At 44.6% G+C, this 20438-nt stretch overlaps 1 protein-coding gene across 1 annotated transcript; it reads left to right on the plus strand.

Annotated features, from left to right (window-relative positions):
- The first annotated feature begins 238 nt into the window (after positions 1 to 238).
- LOC137299363 (cathepsin K-like) lies at positions 239 to 19213 on the plus strand. The gene is made up of 7 exons (XM_067968055.1): positions 239 to 385; positions 5345 to 5461; positions 6885 to 7043; positions 8522 to 8746; positions 10404 to 10572; positions 15623 to 15728; positions 18561 to 19213. The coding sequence occupies exons 1-7, from the start codon at positions 239 to 241 to the stop codon at positions 18658 to 18660; spliced, it is 1023 nt and encodes a 340-aa protein (XP_067824156.1). The 3' UTR covers positions 18661 to 19213.
- The last annotated feature ends 1225 nt before the right edge of the window (positions 19214 to 20438 follow it).

Below are 20438 nucleotides of genomic sequence, written 5' to 3' on the forward strand. Positions count from 1 at the left end.
GTTGACACCATTGAGTATCCAGGCCCACACCTAGGCAAGGTTCTTGAGAGCTACCACTCCCTTGGAGCCATACTGCAGTGTGACTCAGTGACTTTAGAAGAGGGAGAAACGAGTAAGGAAAATGGGGTGAAATTAGAGCTTTGTGAAGGAAAGGAAAGTTATTAACTTATTAACAAGCGTCCATGACTGACTTTCCCCTTTCAATCCAGAGCTCTCCACAAGGCGTTTTCGCTGTGACATGTCACCTTCTAGATACTGCTTGATGGAGCTTTACCTGCTTGTGACCTGTGTTCTGATCACAGTCTGTGCCTCCTCAACCACCCCAAGCTCAAATGAGGACTGGGAAACCTGGAAGGCCATCCATGGGAAGAAATACAGCAGTAAGGTGAGAAACAGGAGAAGAAATTCCAATTGCGGAGAAAATCTCCCATCCCTGCTGTCCCTTGAATTGGACAGCTAAGTTTCGTCTAATAGTGGCATTTTCAACATATATTATATGAAGGTTCCCCAATGGTGGTATAGTCTGGAATCTCAAAAAAGGAAGTGCTCAGCATCATATTAGACACAGTAAAATAGCAAGTCGATCATAACAATCTTAAGTTTCAGCCGTGGCTCAGTGGTAGCATTCTCTGAGTCAGAAGGTTGTAGGTTCAAGTCGCACTCCAGGGACTTGAGCACAAAACCTAGGCTGACAATCCAGTGTGCTGCTGAGGGAGTGCTGCAATGTCGGAGCTGCTGTCTTTTGAATGAGACGTTAAACTGAGACCCCGTCTGCTCTCTCAGGTGGATGTAAAAGATTCCATGGCACTATTCGAAGAAGAGCAGGGGAGTCCTCCCTGTCCTGGGCAATACTTATCTCTCAACCAACACCTAAAAACAAATGATCTGGTCGTTATTTCACTTCAAAATTACTTCATTGGCTGTAAAGCACTTTGGGATGTCCTGAGGTCATGAAAGGCGCAATAAAAATGCAAGTTCTTCCTTTACAAGTCAGTAACAGTCTAACACCTGAGGTAAAATTAAGCCAATTGTTACAGATTCAAGTCTTCTCGTCTTCAGTAGTATCAGTTACTCCAGTAAGTGATCTGAACATCTTACTTTTGCTGTTGGCCCGTGCTGCCCCATATCTGCTTGTGAGGTAGTGTAACCTAGGGGCGTAACAGTAGCAGCCCATTGTAATCTGAATTTGTGTCTTTCACAATCTTCATTGTCTCTGAAGGTGGACCAAGCAAACACTTAGTGAGAAAGGGAAAATGAATAGAGTTGTGGCAGCAGCAATAAGTGTGAATGACCACTAGAATGTTAAACTATCTTTCATTGTCTGTAACACACAATATCATCCGAAAACACAATGTCAGGATCCACATATACGCTGACGACACCCAGATCTACATCACCACCACCTCTTTCCACCCCTCCAATGCCTCCAATTTGTCACGCTGCTTGTTCGACATCCAGTATTGGATGAGCAGAAAGTTCCTCCAATTAAATATTGGGAAGACTGAAGCCATTGTCTTTGGTCCCCGCCACAAACTCCGTTCCCTACCCACCGACTCCATCCCTCTCCCTGGCCACTGTCTGAGGCTGAACCAGACCGTTTGCAACCTTGGTGTCCTATTTGACCCTGAGCTGAGCGTCCGACCCCATATCCGCTCCATCATCAAGACCGCCTACTTCCAACTCCGTAACATCACCCGTCTCCGCCCCAGCCTCAGCTCATCTGCTGCTGAAACCCTCATCCATGCCTTTGTTACCTCTAGACCGACTATTCCAATGCTCTCCTGGTCGGCCTCCCATATTGTACCCTCCATAACCTGGAGCTGATCCAAAATTCTGCTGCCCGTATCCTATCTCGCACCAAGTCCCGTTCACCCATCGACACTGTGACCTACATTAGTTCCCAGTCTGGCAACACCTCAATTTTAAAATTCTCATCCTTATTTTAAAATTCCCCCATGGCCTCACCCCTCCCTATCTCTGTAACCTCCTCCAGCCCTACAACCCTCCGAGATCTCTGCGCTCCTCTTGCATAACCTCGATTTTCTTCATTCCACCATTGGCAGCTGTGCCTTCAGCTGCCTCGGCCCTAAGCTCCGGAATTCCATCCCTATACCTCTCCACCCCTCTCCCTGTCTCTCTCTCCTCCTTTAATACGCTCAATAAAAACTACCTCTTTGACCAACCTTTTGGTCACCTGTCCAAATATCTCTTTATGTGGCTCGGTGTCAAATTTTGTTTGATAATCGCTCCTGTGAAGCACTTTGGGATGTTTTACTATGTTAAAGGTGCTATATAAATGCAAGTTGTTGTTGTATTGTTGTTCACCTAATCTGAATCCTAATCTCTATCTCCCAGCCCTGCTGTGCTGTGAATTTAACCCCATGACAGCGAAGTTTAGCTTAATAGTATCATTTCCAACATATATTACATCAAGGTTCCCCCAATGTCATCATAGTCTGGAATCCCACTTGACATCAATGAACAGTAACATCGAAAGGACAAACAAACTAAAGCTGCCTTTGCAGCCCAGGAGTCCTGTACGAGTGATACTGGCACCTGATGTGCAGGTCTCATGCAGCCGACAAAGTCACCAAAGTAAACTTGCTGGGTTCACCAAGGCCGACGATCCCTGAAGACCTGTTTTTACCAAGTCTTCCCTTCCACTGGCAAATCTGGAGAGTTCACTTCGGGCTTGTTGCTCCCTGTGTGAGAGCCATGTGTCAGGTGTCAGCCATGGCTCAGGGGACGCACACTCACCTCAGGGTCAGAAGGTTGTGGGTTCAAGTCCCACTCCAGCGAGTTGAGCACAAAATCTAGGCTGACACTTCAGTGCAGTATAGAGGGAGTGCTGCACTGTCAGAGGTGCTGTCTTTTGAATGAGACATTAAACCGAGGCTCCATCTGCCTCTCAGGTGGTCGTAAAAGATCCCACGGCACTGTTTTGAAGAAGAGAAGGGAGGTTCTCCCTAGTGTCCTGGCCAATATTTAACATTAAAACAGATCATGTGGCTATTGTTGTTTGTGGGATCTTGCTGTGCACAAATCGGCTGCCGCATTTCCTACATTTCAACATTGACTGCACTTCTAAAAGAACTTCATTGGCTGTAATGCGCTTTGGGATGTCCTGAAGTCATGAACAAGGAACAAGGAAATGGCAGAGCAATTAAACAAATACTTTGGTTCTGTCTTCACGGAAGAGGACACAAATAACTTCCCAGAAATGCTAGGGAACCAAGGGACTAGTGAGAAGGAGGAATTAAAGGAAATTAGTATTAGTAAAAAAATAGTGCTGGAGAAATTAATGGGACTGAAAGCCAATAAATCCCCAGGACCTGATAATCTACATCCCAGAGTACTAAAAGAGGTAGCCATGGAAATAATGGTTGTCATTTTCCAAAATTCTATAGATTATGAAACAGTTCCTGCAGATTGGAGGGTGGCAAATGTAACCCCACTATTTAAAAAAGGAGGGAGAGAGAAAACAGGGAATTACGGACCGGTTAGCCTAACATCAGTAGTAGGGAAAATGCTAGAGTCTATTATAAAGAATGTGATAACAGGACACATAGAAAATATCAACGGGATTAGACAAAGTCAACATGGATTTATGAAAGGGAAATCATGTTTGACAAACCTACTGGAGTTTTTTGAGGATGTAACTGGTAGAATAGATAAGGGAGAACCAGTGGATGTGGTTTATTTAGATTTTCAGAAGGCCTTTGATAAAGTCCCACATATGAGGTTAGTGTGCAAAATTAAAGCACATGGGATTGGGGGTAAGATACTGGCATGGATTGAAAATTGGTTAACAGACAGGAAACAGAGAGTAGGAAAAACAGAAAGGCAGAGTATTATTTAAATGGCGATAGATTGGGGAATGTTGATGTACAAAGGGACCTGGGTGTCCTTGTACACCAGTCACTGAAAGCAAACATGCAGGTGCAGCAAGCAGTTAGGAAGGCAAATGGTATGTTCGCCTTCATTGCAAGAGGATTTGAGTAAAGGAGCAAGGATGTCTTACTGCAGTTATACAGGGCCTTGGTGAGACCACACCTGGAGTATTGTGTGCAGTTTTGGTCTCCCTACCTAAGAAAGGATGTACTTGCCACAGAGGGAGTGCAGCGAAGGTTCACCAGACTGATTCCTGGGATGGCAGGACTGTCATATGAGGAGAGATTGGGTTGACTTGGCCTGTATTCACTTGAGTTTAGAAGAATGAGAGGGGATCTCATTGAAACATATAAAATTCTGACAGGGCTAGACAGACTGGATGCAGGGAGGATGTTTCCCCTGGCTGGTGGGGGGGGGGTCCAGAACGAGGGGTCTCGGGTTACGGGGTAGGACATTTCGGACTGAGATGAGGATAAATTTCTTCACTCAGAGGGCGGTGAACCTGTGGAATTCTCTACCACAGAAGGCTGTGGAGGCCAAGTCACTGAATATATTTAAGAAGGAGCTAGATAGATTTCTAGACACAAAAGGCATCAAGGGGTATGGGGAGAGAGTGGGAATATGGTATTGAGACAGAGGATCAGCCATGATTGTATTGAATGGCAGAGCTGGCTCGAAGGGCTGAATGGCCTACTCCTGCTCCTATTTTCTATGTTTCTATATTTCTGTGAAAGGCTCTATAGAAATGCAAGTCTTTCTTTCTTTAATGTCAGGAACCAACGACACCAACATGGCACTTAGTAGCTTTAGACAAGTGGTACTGTAGTGGATGTCTCACACTAGAAATACAGATGAGCGAGGCCATTTAACTCCATGTAGCTCATCTGCCTGGAAGAAATAAACTTACACTCCCCTCATCACATTATTTAACTGACTGAAGAATGATTTTCCACTTTTGTCTCCTCTACTCCACCCAGCGTTGATTTCTCTTTGTATGAAGAAATTCTTTCTGACATCATTCCTGAATTCACCATTGACCAAGCTGAGGAAACCGTGAGGCCAGTTTTGGCCCAAAGTTGACAGGGGAGGTTGGGACCAAGACAAGTCATGGAATTTAGAGTAGGAATGGCTGGGCCTCAAACATTACTGTGTATGAGACTTTGGATGAGACATTAAGCCGAGGCCCCTTAAACAACATCACTAAAACAGATTATCTGATCATTATCACGTTGCTGTATGTGGGATCTCGCTGTGCGCAAATTAGCTGCCTCGTTTCCTACATTACAACAGTAACTTACACTTCAAAAGTACTTCAATGGCTGTAACGCGCTTTGGGACGCCCTGAGGTTTTGAGTGGCGCTATATAAATGCAAGTCTTTCTTTCTTTCTTTTTATGTGTCTCTCATTCATGTTGACAACATCTTATAGTAACTTACCACTGTTCTGTGTTCAGAAAACCGAGTCTCTCAGGAAAGAAATCTGGCAGAACAATCTGAAGAATATTAACGCCCACAATTCCATGCATGGAAATTCGACATATATAATGGTCATGAATAGTTTTGGCGATTTGGTGAGTAATGTTATGGAGTATGGTAGCCTACTGGTTATGGTACTGGTCTAACACTCTATAGAGGTTGTGGGTTCATAATCCTATGATATCATGTTGGGGAAGTTAAATTTAGTAAAATCTTGGTAATTTGTGGGCTGGCACCAGAAGAATAACCATGAAAAGTATTGGTTTAGGTGTAAAGGAAAAACTGGTTTATTAATGTCTTTTCGGGATGGGAATGTTCTACTCCTATCTGGTCTGGCCTACATGTGACTCCCGTTCCACACTACATGGTTAAGTTTTAACGACCTCAGGTCATTTAGGGATGAGCAATAAATGTGGCCTTGCTAACATTGCCTACATCCCGAGAATAAATATTTTTTTTAAATAATCGCTACAAGATCTGCGATCAATATGATCCGTAGTAACTGGGCCCCAGTTAAACAAGCACACCTCCTAGAATAAGCACACTGAAAGCTCCGTTAGCTGCTTTCGGTTATCTGCAAGACTTTCTATAGGAGTCAATGATTTATTTTGCATAAACCAGCTGTAGTGAATTGAACATTTTGATTTGAATTTTTACAATGGGCTGTTGGTCCAACAGAATAAATGGTTGTCTCCTAATTTAACTTTGGGCTGGGAGACCAGTGGTAACCAGAGCTTTGGATGAGGAAGATCAACAGGAGTTGGAGAGATGGGCCATTCAAGAATACTTAAGTTTTTAAAAAGGAAAAACATGGGTCTTATCTACAGATAATGGGATCTTGATTAGATCATCTAAATAGACCAATCAAAAGCTAAAAACTCACTATTCTCTGCAAGTTCCCATTATCCTTGCCTCTAGTTTGTCAATGGTATTCACTTGAGAAGTCCAATATGCCCCAAATATTATCTAAACATAGTCTCATGATTAATATAGCTCTAGATGTCATTTCAGTGGGTGATGTGGGATCAGATATATTTCTTTAAGGTGTCAGCTATGGCTCAGTGGTAGCATCTCACCTCCGAATCAGAGAGGTCATGTATTCATAGACGCACCCCAGGGACTAATGAACATAATCCAGGCTGATATTCCAGTGCTGTACTGAGGGAGTGCTGCACTGTCAGAGGTGCTGTCCTTTGGATGAGACGTTAAACCGAGGCCCAGTCTACCCTTGCAGGTGAATGTTAAAGATCCCAAGGCATATTCGAAGAAGAGCAGGGGAGCTCACCTGGTGTCGTAGCAAATATTTATCTTCCAACCATTGTCACTAAAACAGGTGATCTGGTCATTATCTCATTGCTGTTTGTGGGACCTTGCTGTGTGCAAATTAGCCGTCGCAATTCCTACATTGCAACATTGACTGAATTTCAAAAGTGCTTCATTGGCTGTAAAGCGCTTTGGGACGTAATGAGGTTGTGAAAAGTGCCATAGAAATTCAAGTCTTTCTTTCTTTTCCTTCAGACAGAAAAGGAGTTTGCTCAATTCTTCAATACACAGGACAGGAAAGAAGTGGCAGTGAATAACCAGACACAAGAGGAGACTAAGGCCAGACAGGCCCATCATCTTCCAGAGAGCGTGGACTGGCGCACAGCTGGCTACGTTACCTCACCGAAGTACCAGGTACCAACTCTTTTCACGCCGTCAATTCAACATTCCACGCAGGGCTGCCTGCTCACGGCGCTTGTGTGATGGCTTAGTTCAGTCATCTGCCCTCTGGAGATCCCCCTGAGCAGTATTCCACCATTAACCAACGGCACCAGTAAAACACATTAACTGGTCACTCATCTTTTTGCTGTTTATGGGATGTTGTTGCCATGGAATGGCTGCCCTGTTTGCCTATGTAATTGTCCCATCATTTCAGAAGTAAAACTGAGATATATGCCCACTGACTACCTACTATGGATGTTCCTTCATCATCATCGCTGGGTCAAAATCCTGGAACTCCCTACCTAACGGCACTGTGGGAGAACCTTCACCACACGGACTGCAGCGGTTCAAGAGGAAGGCCCATCACCACCTTCTCAAGGGTGGGCAATAAATGCCGGCCTTGCCAGCAGCGCCCACATCCTGAAGAATGCTTTTTTAACAACTAATTTACTCTGTGAGATGTTTCAGTGTGATATAAAATGGCAGATTTTACTTATTATTATGATACAGGTTCAGAATAAGCAAAAGCACCCAGTAAATTAGATACGGTCATGACCTTCATCGTGACATGTGTCAGCCGTGGCTCAGTGCCTGAGTCAGAAGATTGTGGGTTCAAGTCCCACTCCGGAGACTTGAGCACAAAATCTAGGCTGACACTCTAGTACAGTACTGAGGGAATGCTACACTGTCGGAGATGTCGTCTTTCGAATGAGACTTCTGCCATCTCAGGTGGATATATTGCGGTGAAGAGCAGGGTAGTTCTCCCCGGTGTCCTAGCCAATATTTATCTCTCAACCAACATAACTAGAAAAGCAGATTATGTGGTAATTATCTCATTGCTGTTTGTGGGATCTTGCTATGCACAAATTGGCTGCTACCTTTCCTGCATTACAACAGTGACTACACTTCAAAAGTACTTATTTGGCTGTAAAGCGCTTTGGGACGTCCTGAGGTCTTGAAAGGCTTCCCCATTGAGAGGTTCACAGGTTTACTGAGCCTTATTAATTTCTGTAGTGCAAATTCATTTTGTTAGGATTTCTTTTCCCCTGGTTCCCCTTTTCTCCTAAAGTTGGGGTTGCATGTTAGGGCACGGTTCCATGGACACCAGTCATCCTCCGGTACCTCTCTCGAGTGATGTACGACACTGATTTGAGAGAGCCAGGTACTAACTGCCCCTCCCGTGGTAATTTTGAGGACTCACAATCCACTCCCAACCCCAAGCCTGCCACCCGATGATTGCCTCAATTGGAGAGTCAGTAGTTGTTGTTTTCCTTTCTTTGCGCTATTCCCTTGGAGATTAGTGTGAAGTAGTCGCAGGCTGATTAACAGTCTGACAGGATGGTGTTGTTATTGTTTTCGTGATATGTACGGCAATGTAGACTCTTTCAGTACTCCACCTGCTCAAGTCAAGGAGTGGAGCTGAAACTCATAACCTTCCAATTCCTCACCAGGGTAGGTGCAGCGGCTGCTGGGCGTTTAGTGCAACCGGGGCATTGGAAGGGCAGATGTTTAAGAAGACGGGCAGCCTCATCACCTTGAGTGAACAGAACCTCATTGACTGCGCAAAGGGTCACGGAACCTATGGATGCAATGGAGGCTGGGCATCCGGTGCCTTTGACTACATACGTGACAATGGAGGAATAGAAGCCATGTCCACCTATGCCTACACTGCGAAGGTACCTCCACGTTCTGAATTTCACCATTCTGACAGTGACTCACACTTAAAATACATTTAAACGTAGATATGTATTTTAAAAGCTCCACTGAATTATTTAAATGAAGCTCTCCAAACTTTTCTTTGTTAACCATAGAATATTGAGCCCTCTCATTGGAATAAATATGTAACCAATTATAGTGTCGAATAGATAAGAAAGTACGACCTGCATTTTTAGAGCGCCTTATCAGAAATATCTCCAGGACACTGATTTACAGCAACTGTTATGCAGGTAAATGTGGCAGCCATTGGCGCAGAGCAGGATCCCACAAACAGCAGTGAGATGTGGTTCAGTTTGTAGCAATCCCACCTCAGGTTCAGAAAGGTCTGGATTTCATGCACCGCTCAAGGACTTGAACGTATAGCAGATACTGGCACTGAGGGGGTGCTGCATCGTTAGCGATGCCAACCTTCGGACAAGATGATAAGCCGAGGCTCCAACTGCCTGTGTCAAGGGGTAGAGTTCGGTGTTAAAGATTTCATGGCACTATTCAGAGAAAAACAAGGAGTTGCCCTCATCAGTATTCTTCCCTCAATCAGCAGATGGACTGATCGTTCCTCTCAGTTTTGTTTATGGGACCTTGCTCTGTACAAAATGGCTACTGTGCTTGCCTACATAACATCAGTCACTGCATTTCACAGTAATTCACCTCAAAGTAGGTGAAGTGCTTTGAGATGTGATACAATGTTATATAAATACAAGTCGTCCTTCCTTGGCATCACCCAATCACTATTTCATGATTTGCTTTGACCCTTCACCAATGTTTCTCAATAAAGAAGAAAAACCTTCAGAATTCAGCTTGAAAAGATATATTTTAAAGGGTTGACGCAGTGACAGTTATAATTAATTAATTTAAGTTTAATGGATTCAATGTATGGGGAGTAATCACTTGTACAAATGCTGTGGGGAATAAAAGATTTCCATGAGGCACCATGGAGCAAAGGCATTTGGAATCGATCTTCTGCCATGTCAGCACTCTTGCCTCTGAGTCAGAAGGTTGTGAGTTCAAGCCCCACTCCAGAGACTTGAGCATAAAACCTAGGCTGATACTCCAGTGCAGTACTGAAGGAGTGCTATACAGTCGGAGGTGCCGTCTTTCGGATAAGATGTTAAATCGAGGCCCTGTCTGCCCTCTCTGGTGGATGTAAAAGATCCCATGGTATTCTGTTGGAGAAGAGCAGGGGAGTTCCCCTCATAGCCTGGCCAATATTTATCCCTCAACCAACATCACTAAAATGTGACTACACTTCAAAAAGTAATTCATTGGCTGTAAAGTGCTTTGGATGTCCTGAGATTGTGTAGTGAGGTGAGATCCCCAGCCTCTGTTGAGCAGTTTTTACTTTCACTTGAGAGAGTAGACAGGGCCTCGGTTTAATGTCTCATCCGAAAGATGGCACCTCTAACAGTGCAGCGCTCCCTCAGTACTGCACTGGATCGTCAGCCTAGATTTTCTGCTCAAGTCTCAAGTCTCTGGAGTGGGACTTGAACCCACAATCCCAATGAACCCACAATCTTCTAACATGGAAGCAAGAGAGTTACCTCTGAGCAACAGCTGACATAAACCTAAGATCTGTGAATTTGACACCTATATTTTTCCGCCTGTTCTTTTTTCCCACAGGACGGCGAATCTTGCAAATACTGTACGTCTAAGAGTGTGGCTTCCATCATGGGCTATGAGATGCTTCCTTATGGTGACGAAGAAGCCTTGACTAGAGCAGTGGCTGATATTGGACCCATAGCTGTGGTGATTGATGCAGGACTGAAATCCTGGCAGTTTTACAGCTCAGGTGAGGACCCCCATTGGTCCTGCAACCAACTCTTCAAAGCACAACCTGCAGGCTAATTTTATCAGATTTCCATGTAGAATCTTGTCGGGCCCTGGAAGGGAGGGAGTTGAGGGGGGAGGAGGGGCGGCGGTGGAGGTGCAGCCGAGCGGGTCTTCCATCCATACTCTGGCTTCTCGGTGACCTCTTCCCAAATCACTGTGACAGGGTCATCGGGATAATCGCGGTGTGGGGGGGGCATTTGTAGAGCGCAACAGGGACCGTTGTCCCTCTGCGCTGCCAGAGTCTCAGAGCGGCACGTGGCTGATCCAAGCTGAACAATCTTTTTCTCAAAGTGCCTGCAGTGGACAATTGGCTGGCCATTAGCGGCTGGTCGAGCCCTCTGGGATCACCAGGTGCAGGAACCATTGGATAGAAAGTTGGGATTCCTGGGGGGAAATTCCGGGAATGCCCTCCCCCCGCCCCCCGCCAGACATGCTGGCAAACTGCTGTCGGAACGTAAGCAGGACAGTCGGAAGATGCACCCAAGGGTTCGGAATTGAAAACCTAAGTTAAGTGGAGTGAAATGGCAGTGAATCCACTCTTCCATCTCCACCTCCATCCCAATTCCACCAGAATTCCACCCCCACCCATTGCTGCATCTAATTGTTTCTTAAATGATTCCAGAGTTTTTTTTCTCAGAGTCCATCCTAAGTGTTGGTCACTCTCTGCATGAAGTGGCACCTCCTAAACTTACTGTTCACTAGTTTGAACTTGTGTCTCCTTGAACTACTCTCACTGTTTAATTTAATGTAGTGTTCCTGATCTCCCTTTGCCATGTCATTTACTATCTCATATAACTCTATAAGATCACCTCTCGGATGTTCCTTTTACTGCTGAAAAGCCCAGGTCTCTCCAGTTCTTTACTCATAACTCTGACCCCTGACACTAGGGATCAGACTTGTGGCTATCTCTGCTCTGCCTCCAGGTATTGGATACCTCTCTTGTATCTTGGGGACCAGAACTGGACACAGTCTCCAATTGTGCTTTGATCACTTCTCTCTTGTGTTGTACACTCTGTGTAGTTTAACATTGTACTGTCTGTGTAGTTTAACATTGTACTGTCTGTGTAGTTTAACATTGTACTGTCTGTGTAGTTTAACATTGTACTCTCTGTGTAGTTTAACATTGTACTCTCTGTGTAGTTTAACATTGTTCTGTCTGTGTAGTTTAACATTGTACTGTCTGTGTAGTTTAACATTGTACTCTCTGTGTAGTTTAACATTGTACTGTCTGTGTAGTTTAACATTGTACTCTCTGTGTAGTTTAACATTGTACTCTCTGTGTAGTTTAACATTGTACTCTTTGTGTAGTTTAACATTGTACTGTCTGTGTAGTTTAACATTGTACTGTCTGTGTAGTTTAGCATTGTACTCTCTGTGTAGTTTAACATTGTACGTTTTGTGTAGTTTAACATTGTACTCTCTGTGTAGTTTAACATTGTACTCTCTGTGTAGTTTAGCATTGTTCTGTCTGTATAGTTTAACATTGTTCTGTCTGTGTAGTTTAACATTGTTCTGTCTGTGTAGTTTAACATTGTTCTGTCTGTGTAGTTTAACATTGTTCTGTCTGTGTAGTTTAACATTGTACTCTCTGTGCAGTTTAACATTGTACTGTCTGTGCAGTTTAACATTGTACTGTCTGTGTAGTTTAACATTGTACTCTATGTGTAGTTTAACATTGTACTCTATGTGTAATTTAACAATGTACTGTCTGTGTAGTTTAACATTGTATTTTCTGTGTAGTTTAACATTGTTCTGTCTGTGTAGTTTAACATTGTACTCTCTGTGTAGTTTAACATTGTACTCTCTGTGTAGTTTAACATTGTACTCTCTGTGTAGTTTAACATTGTACTGTCTGTGTAGTTTAACATTGTACTGTCTGTGTAGTTTAACATTGTACTCTCTGTTTAGTTTAACATTGTTCTGTCTGTGCAGTTTAACATTGTACTCTCTGTGTAGTTTAACATTGTACTGTCTGTGCAGTTTAACATTGTACTCTCTGTGTAGTTTAACATTGTTCTGTCTGTGTAGTTTAACATTTTACTGTCTGTGTAGTTTAACATTTTATTGGTTTTATTGATTGCTGCTCTGCTTTAGTTGGATTGTTGAGCGTTGAATATGCTAAGATCCCTGGGTCTCTTTAAACTTTATCTGTAGCCATTTCAACACCATTCATGGAATATGTGTGCTGCCCATTTGTGCTTTCTACGTGCAGTACTTCACACTTGTCTGCATTAAATTTCATCTACCACTGATCCGCCCACTTACATATTTTGTAAAAACACATTCTATAAATTCTGAGGGGCCTCCTTTGTCCCTCCCAGTTCAGTATCATTGAAAATTTGATCAATTTGCATTGGGTTTCTGAATCCAATTCATTAATATAAATTAGAAGCAGTAATGGTCCCAGCACTAAGCTCTAGGGAACATGCCTTCTTCACCCTACCTGGACATCCCTTCCATGAAGAAAACCTTTCTCCATCCGTCCTAAACTTGCCATTCATTAGTTCCCCTTGTCCTACTGTCATGGTTTAATATTGAAGTGTGCTCTTTACAATCTGATATCTTGATATAGTTGGCACTAAATTGGGCCATGTAGCGCCCGTTGTTTCCGTGCCACGTGGCCTCCCGAATATCCAAGATAGTGTCTTGGATGCACAGGTACGAGCGACAGACGCCATCTTGGTAAAGGATATCGGGTATGCGGAGATAACGGATGCTGGCATCATGTAAAGTAGGGAGAATATGCGTTTGATTAATGCGCAACGCTGATTTAAACTGATAGACACCATTTTGGCACTTATCACTCCACTCAATGCGCAGTCTTAACCACGACCATCCAAATATGTCTTAGAGTGCCTGGAGGACCCCCAACCACTGCTATTTAAAGGGAACATGCAGGATTTACAGGTTAGTTGCTGGATTATTGCTTCTGGCTACTGATGCATTTGTAACTGTTTTTGGAGGTCTCCTAGACTTGAATACCAGGATGAGGGGACATAGCCTAACATTTAGAGCCAGGACGTGCAGGAGTGAAGTTAGGAAATGCTTCTACATGCAAAGGGTGGGAGAAGTTTGGAACTCTCTTCTGCAAATGGCAGTTGATGCTAGCTCGATTGTGAATGTTAAATCTGAGATTGATAGATTTCTGTGAACCAAGGGTATTAAGGGATATGGGGCTAAGGTGGGTGTATGGAGTTAGGTCACAGGTCCACCATGATCTCACTGAATGATGGAACAGGCTCAAGAGGCTAAATGCCACTGCCACTTGCTGCCTCCTGCTCTGCCCCACCGTCTCCAGCAAGAAAGCGAGAAGTGTGTCTGGGTGATGTGTCATGGTTGAATAGCTGCCATGTGTGTGGCCTGTGAGTTCTGGGTGGGAGGCTTGCAACAGTGATAATGTGTGAAGGTGAGAGGAAGCATTTGATTGAAAGAGTTGGGTACTGATTGAAAGAGTTTGTTGGTGGGTGGGTGATGGGGGGATGTGGTGTGTGGATCAGTGGATGCGGCCAATAGTGCAGTTTATAGGAGACGCCACTTGACAGTTGACCTCACTCACCTTGACCACTCACGTCAAAGCACTGAACTTCTTCCTGCACTGCATCCATGTTCCTGGTGCTGTGCGCCTGGCAGTGACTTTGTCCCCCGCTGCCTCCCACTGCCTTTTGGGCCTATGTCTGGAGGGCATCTTGCCCACTTCAGCCCCTACGGATATAGGATGTCTTTCCTTCTGTCCACCTTTTGCACCAAGGCCTCTAGTGCATCAGCAGTGAACCTTGGTGTACGCACTCTCGCAGGCCTGGTACCAACTCAGATCGGCAGATTGGTGAGGTCTGGCACGCAGTTTGGAGGATGTGGAATTAATAGTGCGCAACCTTTATTCAATGTTTTAACATAACTCCACAGTTTGTAAACATAGGGACGGGACCTGAATCTGTGTTTCACGTGTGCGATGTCTGATCTCCGTTCAGACTCCATGCAGACCCGTATTTTATTTTTAGCAAATATCAGGTATCATCTACCTTTAAGAGATGCAGGCTGCCTGTCAGAGATTGGCCCCCCCCTGTTGGTGGAAAGTATGAATGTCGTGGAATCCTCGTGTCAAGGCCTGGATTTTTCACATGATACGTTCTCTGGTAGCACAGATGTCTTGTCTACCTGCGACAGGTCGACCAGGCACGGGTTAAACACACAATGCGATGCCCGCGCCCGTTTCCGGGGGTTAACAAATTTAACCCCCAGTAAATCCCCGCCCAGCCACTTCTTTTCAAGAGACTCTTGCTGTAGGAGTGACAGCAGAGAAATACTCTTGGAATGTGTTTCATTTTCAGTTTTAGATGAAAATTATATATTGATGTGATTAATATGATCTTTTCATGAGACGGTACAGTCATTACCAAATCTTCATAAACTTAGAAATATTAGAACAGGAGTAGGCCATTCAGCCCCTCGAGCCTGTTCCACCATTCAATTAGATCATGGCTGATCTGTATCTTAACTCCATTTACCAGCCTTAGTTCCCTAACCCTTAATACCCTTGCCTAACAAAATTCTATCAATCTCAGTTTTGAAATATTCAATTGGTCCCCAGCCTCAACAGCTTTTTGGGGGAGAGAGTTCCAGATTTCCACTCCCCTTTGTGTGAAGGAATGGAAGGGATATGGGGATCGGGCGGGAAAGTGGAGTTGAGGTTGAAGATCAGCCGTGATCTGATTGAATGTTGGAGCAGGCTCGAGGGGTCATGTGACCCACTCCTGCTCCTATTTCTTATGTTCCTGATATCACCCCTGAACGGCCTGGCTCTAATTTTAAGGTTATGCGCCCTTGTTCTGGACTCTCCCACCAGAGGAAATAGTTTCTCTCCATCTACCCTCTCAAATCCTTTAATCATCTTAAACACATCAATTAGATCACCCCTTAATCTTCTATCGTCAAAGGAACACAAAAACCTTTGAAAGGTGAGTTTTGATGGACTTCTTGCTGTGGTTATGACAGTGTGTTTAATTTTACAGGTGTTTATTATGATGCTAATTGCAGGACTAACACTTTTAACCATGCTGTACTCGTTGTGGGATATGGAGTTCAATCAGGAATGAAGCACTACATTGTTAAAAACAGGTTTGTTAAACCAGTAATAAAACCCCAGGACTACTTGGAAACTAGGAAGGAGGAGAAACTTTCGGATCAGACATTAAACCGAGCCCTATCTGCCCTCTCAGGTGGACGTAAAAGATCCCATGGCACTATTTGACGAAGAGCAGGGGAGTTCTCTCCAATGTCCTGGCCAATATTTATCCCTTAACCATCATTACTAAAAATCAGATTGTCTGGTCATTATCACATTGCAGTTTGTGGGATCTTGCTGTGTGCAAATTGGCTGCTGTGTTTCCTACATTACAACAGTGACTACCCTTCAACAGTATTTCAAAGGCTGTAAAGCGCTTTGGGCTGTCCTGAGGACGTTCCCCTCAGGATCACCTCACATTACCCTCCCTCCCCATTCCCGGACTGTTGATCAGCTCCGTGTAGGAGCAGAATGATTTTCCGCCTTCCCTGCCAATTACCGGCCACAAAATCCTGACGGTAATGGCAGCGGGACTACGGCGGCAGCACCAGGAGAGGCAGCCAGGTAATTGAAGGGCAAAAGTGCCATGAAGATGGCAAGATGGCCGTCCTGGTAGGCCTCGGCAGAGGACAAGGCCTACACAAGGTGAACAGGGGCTGAACGGGAGGGAGTGGAAGCTACAACAAGGCCCTCTCCTCCCACGCTGGCAACTGAGGCTCGTCACTCCTGCTTCCCAGTGACTACCACCAGCTGTCGCATAACAGCTTCGGGAAGCAGGGCTAACATGGCCAGAAGGGAGGTAAGTCCTCCTGGGACCCGGGCCTCATCCCTTCCCTTCCCACTGCCATTTACATTAGGAGGTAGGGAAGAAGAGGCCAGCAGCGGTCCTAAGGGGGGCAGCCGGGCAAGGGGAGGGAAATCCAAGTTGGGGCAGGTGATGCAGCAAAAGTGATAGCAGAAGAGAATCACGGCCTTGAACTCTGAACTCTGCGTAGGCAAACAATTTTTACTTTCCAAGTATATTTTCTAAACTATAACAATTTTGAATTTTAACTACTGTTACTTCTTGCCACTGTGTGTACAACAAGAACAACGACTTGCCTTTATACAGGGCCTTTAATGTAGTAAAACGTCCCAAGGCGCTTCACAGGAGCGATTATCAAACAAAATTTGACACTGAGCCACATAAGGAGATATTAGGACAGGTGACCGAAAGCTTGGTCAAAGAGGTAGATTTTAAACAGTGTCTTAAAGGAGGAGAGAGAGAGAGAGAAGTGAAGAGGTTTAGGGAGAGAATTTCAGAGCTTAAGGCCGAGGCAGCTGAAGCGATTAAAATCAGGGATGCGCAAGAGGCCAGAATTGGAGGAGCACTGAGATCTCGGAGGGTTGTGGGGCTGGAGGAGGTTACAGAGATAGGGAGGGGTGAGGCCATGGAGGGATTTGAAAACAAAGATGAGGATTTTAAAATCGAAGCATTGCCGGACCGGAGTGATGGTTGAGCACAGGAGTGATGGTTGAGCACAGGAGTGATGGGTGAGCACAGGAGTGATGGTTGAGCACAGGAGTGATGGTTGAGCACAGGAGTGATGGTTGAGCACAGGAGTGATGGGTGAGCACAGGAGTGATGGGTGAGCACAGGAGTGATGGGTGAGCACAGGAGTGATGGGTGGCTGGGACTTTGGATACTCTCAGCAGAGTTTTGGACGAGCTCAAGTTTACGGAGGGTTCAAGGTGGAAGGCCGGCCAGGAGAGCATTGGAATAGTCTCTAGTAATAATCGCCTTTTATCTCAGTGCTCCTAACCTCTTACTTGAGGGGGTCACTGAGTGATGTGAGGCTGATCGGTGGGTAGCAAGATTCCTCTGGAGCCTTCGAGAACGAGACGAACCTTGTCTCAGTGAAGCTGAGGGTCCTGCTTGTGGTATCCTTTCTCTTGCTATGTCAAGGTCTGAAGCTCCTTCACGTGGGGGCACTGGGAGAGGCACCTTCAAATTAACCAGTCATGAGGCATTCCCTGAGTGCAGGGCGCCATCAATTTATCTCAAGCCCCCACTCCAGAGACTTGAGCACATAATCCAGACTTACACTCTAGTGACACTAATTTTGGTAGATTACTGAGGAGAGGCAATATAAACTAAATGGTACAATTTTAAAGGGGGTGCAGGAACAGAGAGACCTGGGAGTGTACGTAAACAAAGCTTTGAAGGTGGCAGGAAAAGTTGAGAAGGCTATTAAAAAAGCATCTGGGATCCTGGGCTTTATAAGCAGAGGCATAGAGTACAAAAGCAAGGAAGTTATGCTAAACCTTTATAAAACACTGATTAGGCCCTTGTCAGAGAATTGTGTCCAATTCTGGGCACCACAGTTTAGGAAGGATGTGAAGACCTTAGTGAGGGTGCAGAGGAGATTTACTAGAATGGTACCAGAGATGGGACTTCAGTTATGTGGGGAGACTGGAAAAGCTGGAGTTGTTCTCCTTAGAGCAGAGAAGGTTAAGAGGAGATTTAATAAAGGTGTTCAAAATCATGAAGGGTTTTGATAGAGTAAATAAGGAGAAACTGTTTCCAGAGGCACAGATTTAAGATAATTGGCAAAAGAACCAGGGGCAAGATGAGGAGAAATTTTTTTATGCAGCGAGTTGTTATGATCTGGAACGCACTGCCAGAAAGGACGGTGGAAGCAGATTCAATAATAACTTTCAAAAGGGAATTGGATAAATACTGGAAGGGGAGAAATTTGCAGTGCTATGGGGAAAGAGTGGGGGTGTGGGACAAATTGGATAGCTCGTTTACAGAGCCGGCACAGGCACGATGGGCCGAATGACCTCCTTCTGTGCTGTATCATTCTACCATTCTATGATTCCTTTCTGTTTAATTTTTATTCCAGTTGGGGAAAAGATTGGGGCCAATCCGGCTACATCTATATGTCCAGGGGGAGGAACAACAATTGCGGAATTGCCAGCTATGCCACATATCCTCTCGTCTAAGGGTCCAGGCTTCAGAAGATCCAAATGCAACTTCTCTGACAAGCAACCTTTCGGAATTAGTCGAGCGACGATGCTGTTTAGCAATCAGAGTGTAAGAGAGATCCCGACAGTTTACCCAGAGCTCATGGTCATGTCTTTTTTACTTTCAAAAACTCCACTTCCTCGGACTGGAATTCCCCACTTTCCAAATAAATGATTTCATTAGGAAGCTTTAGAGTGGACGTGTCCAACACACAGCCTGCGAACCCCTTTATCCAGCCTGCGAACCCCTATATCAGGCCCACAAGCTCCTTGATCCAGCCCACAAGCTCCATTATCTGGCCCATGAGCCCCTTTCTCCGACCTGTGAGCACTTTATCCAGCCCGAGCTCTGTACTTGCTTAAAAGCTGTTCATCTCGAACATCTTCCCGTTCCAATGAAATGTCATCGATCGGAAAATTTAACTCTGTTTCTCTCTCCACAGATGCTGAGTGTTGTTAATTGTATCCATGTGATTTATATCAATTAGTGTTAATTGTATCCATGTGATTTATATCAATTAGTGTTAATTGTATTCAGGTGGTGCATATCAATTAGTGTTAATTGTATTCAGGTGGTGCATATCAATTAGGGACTCTCTTGTATCCATTTATGAGAGCTTATCTAGGGGGTGCACCATGTGGGTAATGTAGATCTCTGTGAATAAAGGCTTGGAAGCAACTGAAGACCAGGCTCTCGTATTCTATCCTTCACCACCTGGCTATCCAGTTTATTACAAGTGTTTCCAGCATTTTCTGTTTTTATTTCATATTTCCAGCATCCATGGTATTTTGCTTTTGTTATAGTTTTTGATATTGAGTTTGTTTCATTTTGTAAAACAATGTAAGATTTTAGTCACCAGCATGTGCAGCAATAAAATTCCTTAAAGTTTTCAGACTCTGTCTATTCTCATGCTCTATACATTTGGTATTTCAATTACAGGGCAGTTAGATGTGTTTGTTCACATACAGTCCAGTGACGCCCCCAGTCTGACAATCACAGTACAAGTTATATGTTATATGGTCACGTCTAACAGTGACTGCCAGGTAGAGGTGTCTGTTTCTTTTTGTGGAGAGTGAATGTCTTGTAAATGAACTACTTAAGCTGAGGCTGACAATGCACATGTCAATTGACCCTTGCTTTAAGTCCAATGACCCAGTAAGACCAGGATGACATTTATATCCTTGAATGGAGTGGCCTGTCTCTTTAAGGTCGCTGCTTAGGTGTTTCCTACGAGGGATCTAAATAGGCACGTCATGAGGTCAAGTAGTTGCTAAATGCTAAAGTAGCTGCTTATATATAATTGACGTCATGGAACCCCATTCTGCATACGTCAATTAGGACCCTGCAGGCGTCAAGCAGGTGCCTTTGCTGGCTGCTGGGAAGTGCATGTTAAAATTGGACATGGCAGGATCCAGGCAGCTTTCCGGTGGGTAAGTAACCCGGGGCATTTTAACTGCCTACCCGCCTGGTTTCCGCTGGGTGTGTAGGGTTAAAATCTCCCCCCTTGGTCAACAGAGGCGGAAAATCATTCAGAGTTTCTGCTCCTATTTCGGATCCAGTGGGATCTTGCTTGAAAATGTGCCTGTGCAGATTTAGGGCCGGGTTGTTATGCTTGGCTGTGATGCTGCCAATAGTTGAATAGTTCATCTATTTACTCAGTTCAGGTTAACATTTGAAAAATGGTTCCCTAATGACAGAGGGCCTCTGGTGTCAGTAGAGCTGCTGCAGGAGTAAAAACTGGGCTAAAGATTTTCGG

Source organism: Heptranchias perlo, chromosome 29 (assembly GCF_035084215.1).
Source record: "Heptranchias perlo isolate sHepPer1 chromosome 29, sHepPer1.hap1, whole genome shotgun sequence".
NCBI classification, from domain to species: Eukaryota; Metazoa; Chordata; class Chondrichthyes; order Hexanchiformes; family Hexanchidae; genus Heptranchias; species Heptranchias perlo.

Excerpts from the sequence above, each read along its gene's own strand:
- LOC137299363 (XM_067968055.1), top strand. The coding sequence starts at position 239 with ATGTCACCTTCTAGATACTGCTTGATGGAGCTTTACCTGCTTGTGACC. Across the intron at positions 8,747-10,403 it reads CCTATGCCTACACTGCGAAG|GACGGCGAATCTTGCAAATA; the intron begins GTACCTCCACGT and ends TTTTTCCCACAG. Across the intron at positions 15,729-18,560 it reads CACTACATTGTTAAAAACAG|TTGGGGAAAAGATTGGGGCC; the intron begins GTTTGTTAAACC and ends TTTTTATTCCAG.